The sequence below is a fragment of the Coregonus lavaretus genome (assembly GCF_964263955.1).
Source record: "Coregonus lavaretus genome assembly, contig: HAP1_SCAFFOLD_1316, whole genome shotgun sequence".
NCBI lineage: Eukaryota > Metazoa > Chordata > Actinopteri > Salmoniformes > Salmonidae > Coregonus > Coregonus lavaretus.
Window position 1 is genome coordinate 44,457 of NW_028160031.1, and position 23,040 is coordinate 67,496.

At 41.5% G+C, this 23,040-nt stretch overlaps 1 protein-coding gene across 1 annotated transcript in view; it reads left to right on the plus strand.

Moving 5' to 3' along the window:
• The window catches only part of LOC311122253 (ATP-binding cassette sub-family B member 6-like), a 36,935-nt gene extending 17,535 nt beyond the window's left edge, over positions 1 to 19,400 (plus strand). The window contains exons 10-20 of the mRNA XM_084196645.1: positions 3,285 to 3,410; positions 8,262 to 8,338; positions 8,604 to 8,667; positions 9,081 to 9,166; positions 9,345 to 9,402; positions 9,565 to 9,669; positions 11,939 to 12,113; positions 13,922 to 14,034; positions 14,407 to 14,501; positions 16,324 to 16,392; positions 17,246 to 19,400. Coding sequence (XP_084052771.1) covers positions 3,285 to 3,410; positions 8,262 to 8,338; positions 8,604 to 8,667; positions 9,081 to 9,166; positions 9,345 to 9,402; positions 9,565 to 9,669; positions 11,939 to 12,113; positions 13,922 to 14,034; positions 14,407 to 14,501; positions 16,324 to 16,392; positions 17,246 to 17,405 — 1,128 coding nt within the window. The 3' untranslated portion in view covers positions 17,406 to 19,400. The remainder of the gene's footprint in view (positions 1 to 3,284; positions 3,411 to 8,261; positions 8,339 to 8,603; positions 8,668 to 9,080; positions 9,167 to 9,344; positions 9,403 to 9,564; positions 9,670 to 11,938; positions 12,114 to 13,921; positions 14,035 to 14,406; positions 14,502 to 16,323; positions 16,393 to 17,245) is intronic.
• Positions 19,401 to 23,040: the final 3,640 nt, after the last annotated feature.

Here is a 23,040-nt window from a genome sequence, read left to right on the forward strand (position 1 = left end):
TTTTATATTTAGCCTCACAAGGAAGTGTTTTACTGTTTTCTTTTCAGGACAACCAAGGCTACAAGTAGAATACAAAACAATTTAACATAAACAGTTGCATTCATGAGTTTTATTGACAAATGTAAATTTAAAAAACAAGTCCAGCCAAAGCAAAAACCTGATAAAAATGAATTTACAGAAGTGTTTTGTTCTTTGGGAAATGAATATCCAACTAGTCAGTGACAACTGTGTGGAGTTTGTGACAGCAACTATGTGAGCTTATTACCATATTATGTCTTGGGATTTCCAATGATCTTCTATGTAGAAGAACCCCTTACCTTCTAATGACTCTTGTGTATCTTGTGAGTGTTTGTGGGAGTCTCGGCTTTTCATATATAGCTTTTAATAGTTTGTAGCTCAAACCATTCGGACTCTACAGATGTATTTGTTTAAAAACCCTGCCCTGGTCCCCTTCAAGATCCACCCTTGTCTCACAAAAACCGCTCTAGCTCAATCCCTGTTCGTCATACAGGCTAATGGATGCAGAAGAAATAGACAAATCCAATGTTACAACCCAGAAGTCTGTAGCTCAAACAAACAATCTATAAAATGAGTTGGAAGTCCTAAATCACGCCGGCATTACTGTGGGGCTCATTTAGTTAACTTGCAAGCCCTATCAAAAAAGTGTAACTAATAAGAAAAATACATATAATAACATGACAAATAAGAGAGGAAGCTATATACAGGGTAAATGTACAATGTGCAGGGATACTGGAGTATTTGAGGTAGATATGTACATGTAGGCAGGGATTAGGAGAAAGTGACTGGTAGCAGGATAAATAATAATGTAATAGTAAACAGGATGCCAGCAGCATGTGGGTGTGTGCGTGGTGGTGAGTGTATGTAAGTGTGTGGGTATTAGTGTTAGTATGTGTGTGCAAGAGGTCAGTAGGCGTCACAGGCGGATGGATACACAGTGCCTTCAGAAAGTATTCATACCCCTTGACTTAATCCACATTTTGTTTGTACAGCCTGAATTAAAAATGGATTTAAATCGATTTTTTTTTCTCAACCATCAACACACATAATACCCCATAATGACAAAGTAAAAAAAAACATGTTTTTAAATATTTGCGAATTTATAGAAAATTAAATACAGAAATCTAATTTACATCTCACACAATACCCCATAATGACAAAATGAAAACATGTTTTTAGACATTTTTACAAATGTATTGAAAATGAAATACAGAAATATCTAATTTACATAAGTATTCACACCCAGTCAATTCTTTGTAGGAGCACTTTTGGCAGTGATTACAGCTGTGAGTCTTTTTGGTTAAGTCTCTAAGAACCTTCCACACCTGGATTGTGCAACATTTGCCCATTTTATTCTTTAAAAAAGTATTATTCTTCAAGCTCTGTCAAATTGGTTGTTGATCATTGCTAGACAACTATTTTCAGGTCTTGCCATAGATTTAACTGGAACCATAGTCAAAACTGTATCTCAGCTACTCAGGAACATTCACTGTCTTCTTGGTAAGTAACTCCAGTGTAGATTTGGCTTTGTGTTTTAGGTTATTGTCCTGCTGAAAAGTGAATTCATCAGGGCGGCAGGTAGCTTAGTGGGTAAGAGCGTTGTGCCAGTAACCGAAAGGTCGCTGGTTCTAATCCCCGAGCCGACTAGGTGAAAAATCTGTCGAAGTGCCCTTAAGCAAGGCACTTAACCCTAATTGCTCCTGTAAGTCGCTCTGGATAAGAGCATCTGCTAAATGACTAAAATGTAAATGTATCTCCCAGTGTCTGGTGGAAAGCAGACTGAACCAGGTTTTGCTCAAGGATTTTGCCTGTGCTTAGTTCCATTCCATTAATTTTTTTGATCCTGAAAAACACCCCAGTCCTTAACGATTACAAGCATACCAATAACATGATTCAGCCACCACTATGCTTGAAAATATGGAGAGATGCGGTGCTCAGTTAATTGCTTTGCCAGATGTTTTGCAGTATTACTTTAGTGCCTTGTTGGAAACAGGATGCATGTTTTGGAATATTTTTATTCTGTACAGGCTTCCTTCATTTCACTTTGTCAATTAGATTAGTATTGTGGAGTAACTAGAATGTTGTCGATCCATCCTCAGTTTTCTCCTATCACAGCCATTAAACTCTGTAACTGTTTTAAAGTCACCATTGGCCCCATGGTGAAATCCCTGAGCGGTTTCCCTCCTCGGGCAACTGAGTTAGGAAGGATGCCTGTATTTTTGTAGTGACTTGGTGTATTGATACACCATCCAAAGTGTAGTTAATAGCTATTTTTTATTTTTCTTTGCGAGACATTGGAAAATCTCCTTGGTCTTTGCGTTTGAATTTGTGTTTGAAATTCACTGCTCGACTGAGGGACCTTACAGATAATTGTATGTGTGGAGTACAGCGATGAGGTTGTCATTCAAAAATCATGTTAAACACTTATTGCACACAGAGTGAGTCCATGCAACTTGTGTGACTTTTTAAGCCCATTTTTACTCCTGAACTTATTTAGACTTTACAAAGGGGTTAAATACTTATTGACGCAAGACATTTCAGCTTTTCATTTTTTATTAATTTGTAAACATTTCAAAAATTATTATTCCACTTTGACATTATGGGGTATTGTGTGTAGGCCAGCGACAAAAATCACAATTTTATCCATTTTAAATTCAGGCTGTAACACAACAAAATGTGGAAAAAGTCAAGGTGTGTGAATACTTTCTGAAGTACATGTAAACAGGGCTGAAAAGTGATTGTAGCAGAAATATGGTAATATACTAATGATAATATATACATGTAAACAGGAGTAATAGTGACCAGTAGCAGGATTAATAGATATATACGAAATGTGTTTGACCATCTGAGATGCATAGTTGGGCGGCAGGTAGCTTAGTGGGTAAGAGCGTTGTGCCAGTAACCGAAAGGTCGCTGGTTCTAATCCCCGAGCCGACTAGGTGAAAAATCTGTCAATGTGCCCTTGAGCAAGGCACTTAACCCTAATTGCTCCTGTAAGTCGCTCTGGATAAGAGCGTCTGCTAAATGACAAAAAAATAAATAAATAAAATAGTTAAATAGAGCTTGCCATCATTGATGATGTTCTAGGATTTTAGAACTGCAACCAGCAGAAACTGCTTTAACTTTTTCATCTCTATTAGCCTGGTTCTAGGTCTGTTCAGCAGTGCAAACAGACAGCACAAACAGATCTTGGACCAGGCTATAACTCTATTGATTGTAATGTTACGTTTGCTGCCTGTTTGTCTGTCTGTCCTCTCCCGTCCTAGATCTCAGAATGGAAGACACAAGCCTCTCTAGCCTTCCTGAACCAGACCCAGAACCTGATCATCGGCTCAGGCCTACTGGCCGGGTCACTGCTCTGTGCCTACTTTGTCCAGGACGGCAAGTTTAAGGTACTGAGCTCGGAGCCCTTACTAGCTTAAAGGGGAAGTTTAGTATTTTACTAATTCATGTTAGATGGTTCCTCACTCTGACAATAGTCTATGAGCCAGGACAAACTATAATCCATGTTTGGATTTTGTTAAAGAGCCACTTTCAGGGTGAGAAACCATTTAACATGAAGTTGTAAAAGTTCCCTGTTAAAGGCCTAGATACTCATTATACTACCCTTTTCACACTATTGAGCCGACTATTGTCCTTATGGTGAATGTCTGGATGCCTAACCTGACCAGTGCAGCTTAGTTTGGCTCAGTAGTGTAAAAAGCCCTATTGGCCCACCTCAAACTCTCTCTGCTCATCCACTTTTCTATCTTCTATGCTAGGGCTACGTTGTTTTGTCCTACATTAGATTAGAAAACTTTATTGTACTCTAATAAGTAAATTCTTTGCAGCTTGCCTTGCAGACAAAAGCAATCAATACAAATACAAAGTTCATAGTAGCTAGCTAACTTTTTAGTTTGGATCCTGCGACACAGTTGGCATCAGTTGCTGTTATTGCTAGTCTCTGTCCAGTGATCCTGCCGACCAAGGACGGGTCTGAGGCACTATTTGGCGTTGCAGCTAGCCTAGCTGCTCGCTAGCAGCATATCAAGCTAGCTGGGTTTTCTTGAGGGCTTGAACGCAGCCCGCGACACGGTTAGCCATTGTGGCTGGGACTGCAGATTGTTCCGGGTTTGTGGCTGTCTAGATCCCTGCTGTTTGTTGTTTTCAATCATCCCCGTGTCCTGCCCTGTCTGGAACTGCGAGGAGTAACAGCGTAACCTACGTTGCTAGCTACCATGACAAAAGACTAAAACCGGCGGGAGTACCGTTGTCGAGGACAGTGGTGTCTCTCTATCACACGTGAAGGATCTTTTAAACAAACAAAAAGAGTTCTACAAGCAGTTGTTACAACAACAAGAAAATAGCTTCAAGTGCTTTGTCCAAATAATGGTGGGTTCAACTAATAAAATAATGGACGACCTGACCAGAGTGGTCCAGGACCTAAAGAACAGTTTGCAGTTCTCTCATGGTCAGCTCGATGAGTTGAAACAGGAGAACGGCAAGATTACAGCAATCTGTAAGTCATTAAGAGAGGACATCAGTTCTGTGTGTGAATCCATGATAACAATTTCGAGGGACAATCAAAGTGTAACAACATGGTTGTAGATGGAATTGCAGAATCTCCACACGAGACCTGGACGGAGTCTGAGGACAAAGTGAGGGAAATGATCTCTGAGAAATTGAAGATGGACAACAGGAAGATTGAGGTGGAGCGCGCCCACAGGACTGGAAAACCCACCACCGGCCCAGGTGACAGGCCCAGGCCGATAGTGGTCAAGTTCCTGAGGTTCAACGACAAGGTAGCTGTTCTGGAAAGAGCCAAGAACTTGAGAGGAATGTATATCTTTCTCAACGAGGACTATCCTGAAGCTGTGCGCCAGAAGAGGAAATAACTCGATTTTGCAGGTTTTCCTACTTACAAAGCATGTAGAGGTCTGTAATTTTTATCATAGGTACACTTCAACTGTGAGAGACAGAATCTAAAACAAAAATCCAGAAAATCACATTTGTATGATTTTTAAGTAATTCATTTGCATTTTATTGCATGACATAAGTATTTGATCACCTACCAACCAGTAAGAATTCCGGCTCTCACAGACCTGTTAGTTTTTCTTTAAGAAGCCCTCCTGTTCTCCACTCATTACCTTTATTAACTGCACCTGTTTTGAACTCATTACCTGTATAAAAGACATCTGTCCACACACTCAATCAAACAGACTCCAACCTCTCCACAATAGCCAAGACCAGAGAGCTGTGTAAGGACATCAGGGATTCAATTGTAGACCTGCACAAGGCTGGGATGGGCTACAGGACAATAGGCAAGCAGCTTGGTGAGAAGGCAACAACTGTTGGCGCAATTATTAGAAAATGGTAGAAGTTCAAGATGACGGTCAATCACCCTCGGTCTGGGGCTCCATGCAAGATCTCACCTCGTGGGGCATCAATGATCATGAGGAAGGTGAGGGATCAGCCCAGAACTACACGGCAGGACCTGGTCAATGACCTGAAGAGAGCTGGGACCACAGTCTCAAAGAAAACCATTAGTAACACACTACGCCATCATGGATTAAAATCCTGCAGCGCACGCAAGGTCCCCCTGCTCAAGCCAGCGCATGTCCAGGCCCGTCTGAAGTTTGCCAATGACAATCTGGATGATCCAGAGGAGGAATGGGAGAAAGTCATGTGGTCTGATGAGACAAAAATATAGCTTTTTGGTCTAAACTCCACTCGCTGTGTTTGGAGGAAGAAGAAGGATGAGTACAACCCCAAGAACACCATCCCAACAGTGAAGCATTATTTGGGGATGCTTTTCTGTAAAGGGGACAGGACGACTGCACCATATTGAGGGGAGGATGGATGGGGCCATGTATCGCGAGATCTTGGCCAACAACCTCCTTCCCTCAGTAAGAGCATTGAAGATGGGTCGTGGCTGGGTCTTCCAGCATGACAACGACCCGAAACACACAGCCAGGGCAACTAAGGAGTGGCTCCGTAAGAAGCATCTCAAGGTCCTGGAGTGGCCTAGCCAGTCTCCAGACCTGAACCCAATAGAAAATCTTTGGAGGGAGCTGAAAGTCCGTATTGCCCAGCGACAGCCCCGAAACCTGAAGGATCTGGAGAAGGTCTGTATGGAGAAGTGGGCCAAAATCTCTGCTGCAGTGTGTGCAAACCTGGTCAAGACTTACAGGAAACGTATGATCTCTGTAATTGCAAACAAAGCTTTCTGTACCAAATATTAAGTTCTGCTTTTCTGATGTATCAAATACTTATGTCATGCAATAAAATGCAAATTAATTGCTTAAAAATCATGCTCAGCATATGTGGGAACTCCTTCAATACTGTTGGAAAAGCATTCCAGGTGAAGCTGGTTGAGAGAATGCCAAGAGTGTGCAAAGCTGTCATCAAGGCAAAGGGTGGCTATTTGAAGAATCTCAAATGTAAAATATATTTTAATTTGTTTAACAATTTCTTGGTTACTACATGATTCCGTATGTGTTATTTCATAGTTTTGATGTCTTCACTATTATTCTACCATGTAGAAAATAGTAAAAATAAAGAAAAAGCCTTGAATGAGTAGGTGTGTCCAAACTTTTGACTGGTACTGTACAGTCGTGGTCAAACGTTTTGAACTGCTGCCTCAGTTTTGATGGTGGCAATTTGCATATACTCCAGAATGTCATGAAGAGTGATCAGATGAATTGCAATTAATTGCAAAGTCCCTCTTTGCCATGAAAATGAATTTAATCCCCAAAAAACATTTCCACTGCATTTCAGCCCTGCCACAAAAGGACCAGCTGCCATCATGTCAGTGATTCTCTCGTTAACACAGGTGAGAGTGTTGACGAGGACAAGGCTGGAGATCACTCTGTCATGCTGATTGAGTTAGAATAACAGAATGGAAGCTTTAAAAGGAGGGTGGTGCTTGAAATCATTGTTCTTCCTCTGTTAACCATGGTTACCTGCAAGGAAATACGTGCCGTCATCATTGCTTTGCACAAAAAGGGCTTCACAGGCAAGGATATTGCTGCTAGTAAGATTGCACCTAAATCAACCATTTATCGGATCATCAAGAACTTCAAGGAGAGACGTTCAATTGTTGTGAAGAAGGCGTCAGGTCGCCCAAGAAAGTCCAGCAAGCGCCAGGACCGTCTCCTAAAGTTGATTCAGCTGCGGGATCGGGGCACCACCAGTGCAGAGCTTGCTCAGGAATGGCAGCCGGCAGATGTGAGTGCATCTGCACGCACAGTGAGGCGAAGACTTTTGGAGGATGGCCTGGTGTCAAGAAGGGCAGCAAAGAACCCACTTCCCTCCAGGAAAAACATCAGGGACAGACTGATATTCTGCAAAAGGTACAGGGATTGGACTGCTGAGGCCTGGGTTAAAGTCATTTTCTCTGATGAATCACCTTTCTGATTGTTTGGGGCATCCGGAAAACACCTTGTCCGGAGAAGACAAGGTGAGCACTACCATCAGTCCTGTGTCATGCCAACAGTAAAGCATCCTGAGACCATTCATGTGTGGGGTTGCTTCTCAGCCAAGGGAGTGGGCTCACTCACAAATTTGCCTAAGAACACAGCCATGAATAAAGAATGGTACCAACACATCCTCAGAGAGCAACTTCTCCCAACCATCCAAGAACAGTTTGGTGACGACCAATGCCTTTTCCAGCATGATGGAGCACCTTGCCATAAGGCAAAAGTGATAACTAAGTGGCTCGGGGAACAAAACATTGACATTTTGGGTCCATGGCCAGGAAACTCCCCAGACCTTAATCCCATTGAGAACTTGTGGTCGATCCTCAACAGGCGGGTGGACAAACAAAAACCCACAAATTCTGACAAACTCCAAGCGTTGATTATGCAAGAATGGGCTGCCATCAGTCAGGATGTGGCCCAGAAGTTAATTGACAGCATGCCCGGGCGGATTGCAGAGGTCTTGAAAAAGAAGGGTCAACACTGCAAATATTGACTCTTTGCATAAACTTAATGTAATTGTCAATAAAAACCTTTGACACTTACGGAATGCTTGTAATTATACTTCAGTATACCATAGTAACATCTGACAAAAATATCTCATAACACTGAAGCAGCGAACTTTGTGAAGACCAATACTTGTGTCATTCTCAAAACGTTTGACGACGACTGTACATTCAAGTCAGCTGCTGTGAATCGTAGCCTGGTTAAACCAAACTGAATGGAATGAAACAATAGTGAGCCAAGTGTTCAGGCATGTTTAACCAGGCTAATGCACTCTATTTCCAGGTTGGAGACTTTGTCCTCTTTGGCACCTACATCATCCAGCTCTACACCCCTCTCAACTGGTTTGGAACCTACTACAGGTGAGAGTTGTTATGGGCTGGGTTTCAATTCTACTTCCTGGCATCCTTCCCTAGTCTCTTATGTCTATCACTTATAGCTAAATGGACTGTATATGTTTCCACCCTATTGCTTCCACATTGTCTTACTAGATCAGGAAAGACACAAGCAAATGAAGCTAGACTATTGACACATCTATGAGAGGTGTTGTTTATATTATAATGTACTACAGTACCCATAATGCACAACATGGGCTCTGTATAATACATATGTTCTCATCCTCCACAGAATGATCCAGAACTCCTTTATCGACATGGAGAGCATGTTTAAGCTCTTCACAGAGGAAGAGGAGGTAATTTTGAAATTGGTTGTCAATGACCAGCTTTTTGGTGTGTATGGGAGCTTTTCAATTGGGCAAAAGTCTGTCCTCTCCTTGACTCCTCCGTCCTCCGTGACCCATAAACCGTTAAGTGGTCGAGTGATCGAGAAGTGCCAATTTGTAAGTAGGTAGTCTTCTCCCATCCTCGATTACCTACTTCGACAGAGGATGCACAATATTATCCTTGCGGCAGGTAGCACGGAAGTGTTTTAAAATCCCTTTGAATCAGCTTTTGTTTTCTCGAAGGAGAACTATACACTACACTACTTATCCTTTTATCTATAAAATGTCTTGCACAACTAGCTAATTTTGTTTTTTATCACTTTAAACATTTATTTTGCTGTAATTTATATATTTTTATGTGCTTTATCTTGATTTCTCTTCAGGTGAAGGATGTGGTGAATGCAGGGAACCTTCTTTATAAACTGGGAAAAGTGGAGTTTGAGAATGTGTACTTTAATTACATTGATGGGTAAGTCCTAAGATTTTTTTAAAATTTATATTTAGGTCTTGTTTGTACTGATGAGTTGTGTGTAAGCTATACACGGATACTGATTCAGAAACAGTTTGATGAATAATCATAGTTGTGGTAGTTCCAGCGTTCTCCTTTGATTAAATATATATTTTGTGCTTCTGTGTGTTTTTTTAAGGAAGGAGATCCTTAAGAACGTATCATTCACTGTGCAGCCAGGCCAGACTGTTGCATTGGTAAGATTGAATTCCAAGCTTCCAAGCATTACCCAGAGGTTACGCACACTTGAGCAGTGTTTGATTTCTCTATCAGTCATGTGATGGTTTGTGTCTGGACCATGTGTAGTACAGATGTTTCTTGCTTCTCAACAGTTTGTGCGTTTGTGTTGACATCCCTAGGTTGGCCCGTCAGGGTGTGGTAAGAGCACCATCCTTCGCCTGCTCTTCCGTTTCTATGACGTCCAGGGGGGATGCATCAGCATCGATGGCCAGGACATCTCTAAGGTGAGTAATTTACCCAGTTGCAAGAAAATAGTTCCCAGACAAACTGCCTTGTTAGCACATGCTGTTGATGGATTCTGACTTCTAAACTTGAAATATTGTTAATCATCAGTTATCCTTTAGAAAGGAGGAGTGCCATAGTCTGGTTAAAGGTTATCTGTAGGAGGAATGTATATGGTGGAGTCAATTAAGGTTGGATAGGAGCCAGGGGGCTTTGGAATGTACTGAGTAAAGGAACAGTTTATTACCCACATCACTTAACTTCCTGCCTAGCAATAAAGATGTAATGTTTAGAGCGAAGGAGGAGTTCACCTAAATTGGAGTATATATACAGTGAGGGGAAAAAGTATTTGATCCCCTGCTGATTTTGTACGTTTGCCCACTGACAAAGACATGATCAGTCTAATTTTAATGGTAGGTTTATTTGAACAGTGAGAGACAGAATAACAACAACAAAATCCAGAAAAACGCATGTCAAAAATGTTATAAATTGATTTGCATTTTAATGAGGGAAATAAGTATTTGACCCCTCTGCAAAACATGACTTAGTACTTGATGGCAAAACCCTTGTTGGCAATCACAGAGGTCAGACGTTTCTTGTAGTTGGCCACCAGGTTTGCACACATCTCAGTAGGGATTTTGTTCCACTCCTCTTTGCAGATCTTCTCCAAGTTATTAAGCTTTCGAGGCTGACATTTGGCAACTCGAACTTTCAGCTCCCTCCACAGATTTTCTATGGGATTAAGGTCTGGAGACTGGCTAGGCCACTCCAGGACCTTAATGTGCTTCTTCTTGAGCCACTCTTTTGTTGCCTTGGCTGTGTGTTTTGGGTCATTGTCATGCTGGAATACCCATCCACGACCCATTTTCAATGCCCTGGCTGAGGGAAGGAGGTTCTCACCCAAGATTTGACGGTACATGGCCCCGTCCATCGTCCCTTTGATGAGGTGAAGTTGTCCTGTCCCCTTAGCAGAAAAACACCCCCAAAGCATAATGTTTCCACCTCCATGTTTGACGGTGGGGATGGTGTTCTTGGGGTCATAGGCAGCATTTCTCCTCCTCCAAACACCGCGAGTTGAGTTGATGCCAAAGAGCTCGATTTTGGTCTCATCTGACCACAACACTTTCACCCATTTCTCCTCTGAATCATTCAGATGTTCATTGGCAAACTTCAGACGGCCCTGTATATGTGCTTTCTTGAGCAGGGGGACCTTGCGGGCGCTGCAGGATTTCAGTCCTTCACGGTGTAGTGTCTTACCAATTGTTTTCTTGGTGACTATGGTCCCAGCTGCCTTGAGATCATTGACAAGATCCTCCCGTGTAGTTTTGGGCTGATTCCTCACCGTTCTCATGATCATTGCAACTCCACGAGGTGAGATCTTGCATGGAGCCCCAGGCCGATGGAGATTGACAGTTATTTTGTGTTTCTTCCATTTGCGAATAATCGCACCAACTGTTGTCACCTTCTCACCAAGCTGCTTTGGCGAAGGTCTTGTAGCCCATTCCAGCCTTGTGTAGGTGTACAATCTTGTCCCTGACATCCTTAGAGAGCTCTTTGGTCGTGGCCATGGTGGAGAGTTTGGAATCTGATTGATTGCTTCTGTGGACAGGTGTCTTTTATACAGGTAACAAACTGAGATTAGGAGCACTCCCTTTAAGAGTGTGCTCCTAATCTCAGCTCGTTACCTGTATAAAAGACACCCGGGAGCCAGAAATCTTTCTGATTGAGAGGGGGTCAAATACTTATTTCCCTCATTAAAATGCAAATCAATTTATAACATTTTTGACATGCGTTTTTCTGGATGTTTTTGTTGTTATTCTGTCTCTCACTGTTCAAATACACCTACCATTAAAATTATAGACTGGTCATTTCTTTGTCAGTGGGCAAACGTACAAAATCAGCAGGGGATCAAATACGTTTTTCCCTCACTGTAAATGTGTTGGTTGGAACATGTTTTTTGTCTGTGCAGCTGTCTGACCCATTGGGCGAATAAACTTGGTTTGAGCTTTCCGTAGTTGTCCGTGCATTTTTTGTGTATTCGTTAGAACCTAACACTGTATATAACATTAGGTTTGTTATACGTTGGTGGTCTACTGGTTGAGGTATACAGTATTGTTAATATGATACACCTGGGTCGTGTTCATTAGGCACCAAATTAAGAAAAAACAATTATTATCTGGACGATTGAAAACATTTTCCCGTTGCATGTCCTAATGAGCTTGACCCTGTATTAATATAGTGTATTCTGAGCCTCTTGGTATCTGGGTGCAGGTTAAGCAGGTGTCTCTGCGTGCCCACATCGGTGTGGTGCCCCAGGACACGGTCCTCTTCAACGACAACATCCGTGACAACATCCGCTACGGGCGCGTCTCCGCCAGCGACCACGAAGTGGAGGAGGCGGCTATCGCCGCAGACATTCATGAGAAGATCCAGACGTTCCCAGAAGGTACGGAAATACCACCGTCTCTTTTGACGGTTTCCCGGACACCGATTAAGCCTCGTCCTAGACTAAAACACTTTTTAAATGGAGATTCTCCATTGAGTCCAGGATTAGGCTTAATCTGTAACTGGAAAACAGAGCTGTATGTTGCCATTATATTTCTGTCTGTAGTTAACCTGAAGTTGGCTTATTTTTTTTTATTTTTTTTCACCTTTTATTTAACCAGGTAAGCCAGTTGAAAACAAGTTCTCATTTACAACTGCGACCTGGCCAAGATAAAGCAAAGCAGTGCGATAAAAACAACAACACAGAGTTACATATGGGGTAAAACAAAACATAAAGTCAAAAATACCACAGAAAATATATATACAGTGTGTGCAAATGTAGCAAGTTATGGAGGTAAGGCAATAAATAGGCCATAGTGCAAAATAATTACAATTAGTATTAACACTGGAATGATAGATGTGCAAGAGATGATGTGCAAATAGAGATACTGGAGTGCAAATGAGCAAAATAAATAACAATATGGGGATGAGGTAGTTGGCTTTGTTGAGAGATAGGAAGCCAATTCTAGATTTCACTTTGGATTGGAGATGCTTGATGTGAGTCTGGAAGGAGAGTTTACAGTCTAACCAGACACCTAGGTATTTGTAGTTGTCCACATACTCTAGGTCAGACCCGTCGAGAGTAGTGATTCTAGTCGGGTGGGCGGGTGCCAGCAGCGTTCGATTGAAGAGCATGCATTTAGTTTTACTAGTGTTTAAGAGCAGTTGGAGGTTACGGAAGGAGTGTTGTATGGCATTGAAGCTCGTTTGGAGGTTTGTTAACACAGTGTCCAATGACGGGCCAGATGTATACAAAATGGTGTCGTCTGCGTAGAGGTGGATCTGAGAGTCACCAGCAGCAAGAGCGACATCATTGATATACACAGAGAAAAGAGTCGGCCCAAGAATTGAACCCTGTGGCACCCCCATAGAGACTGCCATAGGTCCAGACAACAGGCCCTCCGATTTGACACATTGAACTCTATCTGAGAAGTAGTTGGTGAACCAGGCGAGGCAGTCATTTGAGAAACCAAGGCTATTTAGTCTGCCAATAAGAATGCGGTGTTTGACAGAGTCGAAAGCCTTGGCCAGGTCGATGAAGACTGCTGCACAGTACTGTCTATTATCAATCGTGGTTATAATATATTTTAGGACCTTGAGCATGGTTGACGTGCACCCATGACCAGCTCGGAAACCGGATTGCATAGCGGAGAAGGTACGGTGGGATTCGAAATGGTCGGTGATCTGTTTGTTAACTTGGCTTTCAAAAACTTTCGAAAGGCAGGGCAGGATGGATATAGGTCTGTAACAGTTTGGATCTAGAGTGTCAGCCCCTTTTGAAGAGGGGGATGACCGCGGCAGCTTTCCAATCTCTGGGGATCTCAGATGTTATGGGTGTCAATATTGTGGTCGTGTGTAGCTCAATTGGTAGAGCATGGCGCTTGTAACGCCAGGGTAGTGGGTTCGATCCCCGGGACCACCCATACGTAAGAATGTATGCACACATGACTGTAAGTCGCTTTGGATAAAAGCATCTGCTAAATGGCATATTATTATTATTATTATTATTATTATTGTTGTTTTAAGGGTTTGTATAGGTGTTTTTTATTTGCCAACCACATTTGCCGAAGCATTTTGGCATGCACATCTAAATCTCCTCAAACAAGTGGTGATATTTGCAGAGGTCACACATTAGCTGCCAGGTGCATTGTTACTGTATGAGGTGAGTGACGTTTGTCTCTGTGTTGTCTCTGTCTGTCCCCCTCCCAGGATATGACACCCAGGTGGGCGAGAGGGGTCTGAAGCTGAGTGGAGGGGAGAAGCAGAGGGTGGCTATCGCCCGGACTATCCTCAAGGCCCCTCACATCATCCTGCTGGATGAGGTAAACTTTCAGGAAGGGCCACCAGGAGGGTCAATGACTTTGTTCAAATAGGTGTAGGGTGAAGATGCCCCTAGACAAATACTTTAAAAACACACACTTCCTCCCTCCTTTCCTTGAAGTTATTGCTGAGCTGTCACAAATTGATAGGTGAAAGCAACAGCTCTTTCACTTAGCTTTCACCAGTCCAGCCATGTCAGATCAGATATTTCTTCAAGGATGAGAGGAAGGAAGGATGTATTCGAAGAGGGACAATGTTTGCCCCCACACCACTGATCCCCCTTTCATATTGTGTTACTGTGGATTAATACGAGTTCACTGAACTTGAATATTTTAGTCATGTGTCCTATCTCATAAAACTTTCCCTCTGCACAGGCCACATCTGCTCTAGACACACAGACGGAGCGCAACATTCAGGCGTCGCTCACCAAAGTGTGCTCCAATCGGACCACCATCGTCGTGGCTCACAGGTAAGGGATGGGTCTCAGGTGGATAGAGGGTACCCATACAGTGCCTTGCAAAAGTAATCATCCCCCTTGGCGTTTTTCCTATTTTGTTGCATTACAACCTGTAATTTCAAATTATTTTTATTTGGATATCATGTAATAGACATACACAAAATAGTCCAAATTGGTGAAGTGAAATGAAAAAAGTAACTTGTTTCAAAAAAATCAATAACGGAAAACTGGTGCATGCATATGTATTCACCCCCTTTGCTATGAAGCCCCTAAATAATATCTGGTGCAACCAATTACCTTCAGCAGTCACGTAATTAGTTAAATAAAGTCCACCTGTCTGCAATCTAAGTGTCACATGATCTGTCACATGATCTCAGTATATATACACACCTGTTCTGAAAGGCCCCAGAGTCTGCAACACCACTAAGCAAGGGGCACCACCATGAAGATCAAGGAACTCTCCAAACAGGTCAGGGACAAAGTTGTGGAGAAGTACAGATCAGGGTTGGGTTATAAAAAACTTTGAACATCCCACGTAGCACCATTAAATCCATTATTAAAAAATGGAAAGAATATGGCACCACAACAAACCTGCCAAGAGAGAGCCGCCCACCAAAACTCACGGACCAGGCAAGGAGGGCATTAATCAGAGGCAACAAAGAGACCAAAGATAACCCTGAAGGAGCTGCAAATTTCCACAGTGGAGTTTGGAGTATCTGTCCATAGGACCACTTTAAGCCGTACACTCCACAGAGCTGGGCTTTACGGAAGAGTGGCCAGAAAAAAGCCATTGCTTAAAGAAAAAAATAAGCAAACACGTTTGGTGTTCGCCAAAAGGCCTGTGGGAGACTCCCCAAACATATGGAAGAAGGTACTCTGGTCAGATGAGACTAAAATTTAGCTTTTTGGCCAACAAGGAAAACGCTATGTCTGGCGCAAACCCAACACCTCTCATCACCCCGAGAACACCATCAGCATCATGCTGTGGGGATGTTTTTCATCGGCAGGGACTGGGAAACTGGTCAGAATTGAAGGAATGATGGATGGCGCTAAATACAGGTAAATTCTTGAGGGAAACCTGTTTCAGTCTTCCAGAGATTTGAGACTGGGACGGTTCACCTTCCAGCAGGACAATGACCCTAAGCATACTGCTAAAGCAACACTCGAGTGGTTTAAGGGGAAACATTTAGATGTCTTGGAATGGCCTAGTCAAAGTCCAGACCTCAATCCAATTGAGAATCTGTGGTATGACTTAAAGATTGCTGTACACCAGCGGAACCCATCCAACTTGAAGGAGCTGGAGCAGTTTTGCCTTGAAGAATGGGCAAAAATCCCAGTGGCTAGCTGTAATTGCTGCAAAAGGTGGCTCTACAAAGTATTGACTTTGGGGGGGGGTGAATAGTTCTGTTTTTTTTTGTCTTATTTCTTGTTTGTTTCACAATAAAAAATATTTTTGCTTCTTCAAAGTGGTAGGCATGTTGTGTAAATCAAATGATACAAACAAAAATCTATTTTAATTCCAGGTTGTAAGGCAATAAAATAGGAAAAATGGCAAGGGGGGTGAATACTTTCGCAAGCAACTGTACATTAGGATCAGTGGAGGCTGCTGAGGGGAGGACGGCTCATAATAATGGCTAGAACAGAGCGAATGGAATGGCATCATGATGTATTGGATACCATTCCTCTCCAACCATTACCACGAGCCCGTCCTCCCCAATTAAGGTGCCACCAACCTCCTGTGATTAGGACACACACATTTCTCCCCTCTAATGCTAAGTTTGTATGGTTTGGATCTGTCTGGTCTGTAGTTTGATTGTGAATTGTCTGTCTTCAGGTTGTCGACCATCATCAGCGCCGACCAGATTCTTGTTCTAAGTGACGGTCAGATTGCAGAGCGAGGACGGTGAGTGAATGGTTGAAAGAGTGATTGTTCTATTGTTGCACACTCCACAAGCCTATTCCAATCAAAATATTATTTTATGCTGTTCAAGAAACAAACATCTAAAGAATGTATGTAAACGCCAAAAATGGGACAGACCAATGTTTATGATGCTTCTCACACTCAGTGGTGGAAAAAGTACTGAAAAGTAAAGATACCTTAATAGAAAATAAAAGTAAAAGTGAAAGTCACCCAGTAAAATACTACTTGAGTAAAAGTCTAAAAGTATTTGGTTTTAAATATACTTAAGTATCAATAGTAAATGTAATTGCTAAAATGTACTTAAGTATCAAAAGTAAAAATGTCAAATTCCTTATATTAAGCAAACCAGGCACAATTGTCTTTTTTTTTTTTTTTTAGGAATAGCCAGTGGCACATTCCAACACTCAGACATAATTTACAAACAAAGCATTTTGTGTTTAGTGAGTCCGCCTGATCAGAGGCAGTAGGGATGACCAGTGATGTTCTCTTGATAAGTATGTGAATTGGAACATTTTCCTGTCAAAATGTAACGAGTACTTTTGGGTGTCAGGGAAAATGTATGGTGTAAAAAGTGCATTATTTTCTTTAGGAATGTAGTGAAGTAAAAGTTGGCAAAAGTATAAATAGTGAAGTACAGATACCCCAAAACACGACTTAAGTAGTCCTTTAAAGTATTTTTACTTAAGTACTTTACACCACTGCTCACACTATAGTCCTATTCTCAAAACCATTCAGTGCCCATGTGGGAACATGTCGGCATAGTACATGATGATGATGTTAATGGTGATTGTATGTCCCCATTTTAACTACATATTCTCCACTTTCTCCCTCCCAGGCATGATGAGCTGCTGGCTAAGGGAGGGTTGTACTGTGACATGTGGATGAATCAGCAACAGGCCCAGGACTCGGACTCAGCCTCTGACACAGAAGCCAAAGACAGAAAGTCTGAGAAACTACAGCCCCCATCACCCACTGCAGGCCACAGGAGCCACTGAGGATAGAGTGAGAGGTCAAGGATATGTAGATATTGTGAGGAGGTGGACGAGGGATGCAGGGAGAGGATTAGATGCCTCAAAAGGCTGTTTTTTCTGCACTTTTTTAGGGTATCCGTCCATTGAGGTTCATTCTGTTATGAGTGAAGTTTTAAGCACATATTTATTGGGTATTTTATGTTTGATCATTCAGTCAAAATGTTTGTGCCATGAATGCCTCAGGCCAGTTGTTTTTAAGTGTATTCTGGATCGTGTTCATTAGGGCAACTAACAGAAAATGTTTTAAAACACCGGAACAAAGTTCCTCGCTGTTATCGCATTGACAGACACTACGATACCAGTTATGTTACATGCGTCTGTCCACGAGAGATTAGTGCCTAATTAACACGACCCAGGACTCAGTATAATCCATCCTCTTGCTGTCTGAAGTTGATTGACTGCAGCCGGCCAGAGAAATGGCAGGAAGTCCAAAGTAGACGAATACCTACCCTTTAGCGCAGGTATAGGCAGTTAGGCACCTTGAATTGTTGACTAATGTTTAGGGGTTGAGAAATTTGTTTTATTTACAACATCTAGAGATGGTGTTATTGAACAGGTTCATTGTAAATTATTTTTTTGTTTTTACTATACCCACTTTAACCTTATTTTGTTATCTACTATACAAGCAATATACTTACATTATACTTTATAGACTTAATGAAAAGATTCAGACCGATTTTGAATGTTTAACAAAGAAATCAATTGTACTCTTAATTGTTACAAAGTACAAAGGTATGTGTACGATAACTTCAACTTGAAAATACACATTTGGTTATTAGTAAAACAGATATTTAGTCTGTATTTGGTCCGTTTCACATCCAAGCTGCATCAATTTTACTCCAATCAGACTCTGGCATTATCATGTACAGTCTAGGTGTTGACTGATACATGCAAAATTATCCTGGCTGTAACTTTTATTTGTCACCAATGGTGATCAATAAGAACTACTGGCTGTATATTATAGAGAACAGAATCAATAGAGTTGACAATTCCCAGCGGAAAAGAAAACCTTTATCTATGAATGAACTCTATTCTCAACCCTGTCTATGCTGCTACCCGTTTTGAGTAAAGAACTACTGACAGTGTATCTTTATTTTAATGGAATAAATTAGTCTGTATTTGAATTTGTAAATATCTATGCCTTGCATTCCCAAGGCAGTGTGGAGTTTGTCAATATCTGTTGATAATAATCACACTTCATTTACAGTACATATTGTCAAATTCTGTTTCATTTATTTAAAAAATAGTCATAAGGGAAGATCTAGCCATTTAGCTGAACTTGAGTTATTTGAGAGAGAATGGGGACTTTATGTCTTCATGAAGTCCCTAGGTTTACGGGTTTGGGGTTGAATCGGAATTGGAAACTGTCTGCATTAATCAGGGGGAAGTGAAAACTGACATTCTTACCATCCGTATAGTGCACAGCGGACTTTACATCATGAAGCGTTATGTCAGACTGTGAACTGGTGCAGTCAAATTATTTACACTAATGCACCATGAGTTTAAAACGTTCTGTGTCAATGAGTGACATTGACACCACAGGAGGTTGGTGGCACCTTAATTGGGGAGGATGGGCTTGTGGTAATGACTGGAGCGGAATAAGTGGAATGGTATCAAATACATCAAACAATTGGTTTCCATGTGTTTGATGCCATTCAATTTACGCCATTCCAGCCATTATTATGAGCCGTCCTCCCCTCAGCAGCCTCCACTGATTGACACAGAGAAAAATGCACCCAACCAAAATCTAAAGAAATGCAACGTTTTTGTTTTGATATTAACTGCTTTGACACAATGTCAAATTGTTTTGTATGTGATTTGGGAGCATAGTTTGTTTTTAGTGTGTTCTTTGCCTTTGTCACTCTTCCAATGTTTGTGGCATCAGTCCATGCCTGGATGTCAAATACATAAATGTTTTTCTTTGTATTTATATGTTAATAAAGGGTATAATTAAAGGTGTATTATAACAAAGTGGGCTCTGTTTTTACTAATTTACCATATTGCTAGCTTTATATTATTAGACAATTGTTTGTAGCCATACAGTACATTACATAATTGTTCCCTAGACTGTTCCCTCCCTCCTTCATCTCAGCTGTTGATTGGTTTCTAAGCGGGCTTGTCAGCCATCACAACGGGGGTTGCTGATGTGCTAGCTAGCTAGCCTGAGTAAGACCAGACGCCGTTTTATAGATATTCAGCTGGAGTTCTCTCTTTCTAGTATTTGGCTAATGTTGGATAGACAGCATGGATTTCAACTCATTATTTAGTGAACGAACATTTCAATTTTCTGACTTTCAGGAAAGTTATGTTTTCACTCGCCTTGGCCTGTCATTGAGCCTACAGTAGCTGGCTATTTAGCTAGCTACGTTGACGCTAGCTGAGTTGGCTAGTTTTTAGCTAGTTATTTAGCTAACTATGACAGCTCTCAGGATCTCAGACTGGGGCGAAGATTCACCTTCCAACAGGACAACGACCCTAAGCACACAGCCAACAACGCAGGAGTGGCTTTGGGACAAGTCTCTGAATGTCCTTGAGTGGTCCAGCCAGAGCCCGGACTTGAACCCGATCAAACATTTCTGGAGAGACCTGAAAATAGCTGTGCAGCGACGCTTCCCATTCAACCTGACAGAGCTTGAGGTGATATGCAGAGAAGAATGGAAGAAACTCCCCAAATACAGGTGTGCCACGCTTGTAGCGTCATACCCAAGAAGACTCGTGGCTGTAATCGCTTTCAAAGGTTCTTCAACAAAGTACTGAGTAAAGGGTCTGAATACTTATGTAAATGTGTATTTCAGTTTATTTCTAAACTGTTTTTGCTTTGTCATTATTTTATACATTTTAGAATAAGGCTGTAACGTAACAAAATGTGGAAAAAGTCAAGGGGTCTGAATACTTTCCGAATGCACTGTATATGAAAAGTGCTACTGGCTTTTCTAGATATGTAAATGAAACGTGCTACTGAAGCAAGAAACAGTCCCATGATGCAATCATAGTTCATGTGTACTTCTTAAACAAAATCTCTTTGTGTAAGACTAAAATAAAGTGTTGGGCAAATGTTTAAAGAAAGTGGAAACTTTCAGTTGACAGGGACAGGCCCATAATGCAACCATGGTTTACGAAGCACCATTTGGCTCTGGTTTTGCCACTATCAGCATTTTGACCTATCAGTGACCTTTAACACTGCACTCTGCTCTCTCTTCAATGACATGTCAGGCCCTCAGCGTTTCAGAGAAAGATATGAGTAGATATTACACTCAACATCATGGGGTCACCAGTATTGCAACATCGAGGCATAAGATAACTGAGCAAAAGCAGATATAAGGCTAGTGGTTTGTCACAACACATCAGCAGAGACAGAGTGTGTACAATGACTTCTGTCACAAAGCTGAATATTCTACTGGCTGTTCTGATGGGAACCATCCATGCTGTCCAAGAAATCTATTAAATTAAAGCAGAAGGAGAAAATGATGCTTTTTACAATAATGTGGGAAAAGACAACAGTTTGATCTTTAAATCCGAAGCTGAAGAGAGCCTGCTTTTGTGGAACACCTCTAACACTTCACCTGAAAATTCCACACTGAATGCAGAATTAAGGGATCGACTGAAACTGAAATTGATTCATAATATTTCAACTGTCCTGATCCAGAACCTCTCTGTCAGACACTGGACTATACAGGGCGGAGTGCTGGACAGCTGGCAAAGTGAAACTCCAGAAAAGCATCAACCTCAGTGTCTGCAGTATCATCAGTTTATATGTATGCTCATTTGGGAGTGAAATTAGACCAGTGTGGAGATTCCTGGGGGGATGGTAACTTTACGGTCAGATGGCTCTGCAAACACTTTTGGGACATGAACGAATCCGCAAAGCCCTTTATGGAGGAAGAAAGGGGCCGAGTGCTGCTGGCTGCCAACGGATCCTCTCTCCATATGACCAACTTCACATTTAATGCCTGGTAGTGGAGGGACAGCGTTGTGTTTACAGTCAGACCATCTTAGCGATCTATAAGACAGCGTACTGTATAGTCAGTATTATGTGGGAGAGAAGGCTGTGCTTCCCTGTTTCAACCCTGGGACAAAGACATGGTGGAGGAGAATCCTCAGTCATCAAGGGAAGCAGACATTGTATTTTGTGGATGGAAGATTGTGAGGAAATTACTCCCTAGTCATTCCATCACTGATGCTCAACCACTCAGGGTTTTATGATCGCCAGAAGAAGCCGCCATCAAGAGTCATCATATCATATTGTCTAATGATGTGCCCTAAGTCTGAGCCCCTCAAAGAGGTATTCTCAGAGGGAGGGGAGGTTGCCCTCACATGCAGCTCTGATGTCCCAGAGTATGACATGGTTATGTGGTACAGAAAGACTACAAAGGTGGGCAATGTTATTCTGGACACAAGATATATGGATAAGTATATACAATTCCGTGAAGATTTGGAGGGCAGAATGAATGTATTTCGCCCTTACCTCTCTCTGGTCCTCTCTAACCTCTCACTGGAGGACAGTGGGGAATACTGGTGTGCTCTCATCTCTGACCAGAAGAACATGGTCTGTTTATCAATAACTACAACCCTCTTGATCGAAGGGGAGAGATATCCGTTTGGCGTCGACTGCTGGGCTGTGCTCTGCTGGGGATGGTCTTTGCTGTGATCATTGTGAACCTGAAGAACAGGAGAAGAGACCAGGCTTCCCTGAAGACCAGGAGAAGAAACCAGGCTTCCCTGAAGAACATTATTGTCTGCAGCCAAGACGTTTGGTAGCAGAACAGCAGAGTGGAAGAGGAGAGTGAGAGAGGTGAGTGAATTAAGGGAAGAGAAAAGAGGACTTTAACATTTTAATCTGTTTTTTCACTTGCTCAATTGATCCAGACCGGTTTAAAGTGCACATTCGGGTTGTTTTCTTACTTTCAGTAGCTTCTGGCTAATATTTTTGTGCATGTAACATAGCTAATGTAATTGCGTAGGGCAGCTATACCTTAGTGCAAAAAATACATTTGAAAGTAATTTTAAGTATGTTCAAATCAACTTGTACAGTGACTTTGTCTTTGGAGTTTGCACATATGAATATATATTGGATGGTGTTTTAGACATAAAGACATTGATATTGAGTAAGTTTTGATTGGTCCAATTGTTAAAAATAGCTCCACTTGAGAAAAAAGATTTTAAAATTTCTTTGAAAAATGTTACTTTACTTTAATAATGTGTTACTTCTATGTAAAATTGCTTTTAATGATTCTTGTTATTAGTTTGTTACTTATATGTAAAATTGCTTTCAAGGATTTTGTTAATACTTCTATGTAAAATTAATTTTAAGGAATTTTGCTAATGCAACAATCTAGAAGATGTCCTACACGTCATTTGATTTGTCATTTCAAATAAGGATATATACCCAGATAATAGAATAAAATGCCTCATGAGCTTAGTACAACTTTCTTACCCAATCATCATAACCCAAACTATAAGTTTATTAAATACAAAAAACTGCCTAATTCACAATAATGTGATTTGTACCGCATACAATTGGATTCTTCACACACCACACTAAGACATTATCCCATTCCACTACCAAAGTAAGCTTTTCTTTTATACTTACAAGACCATC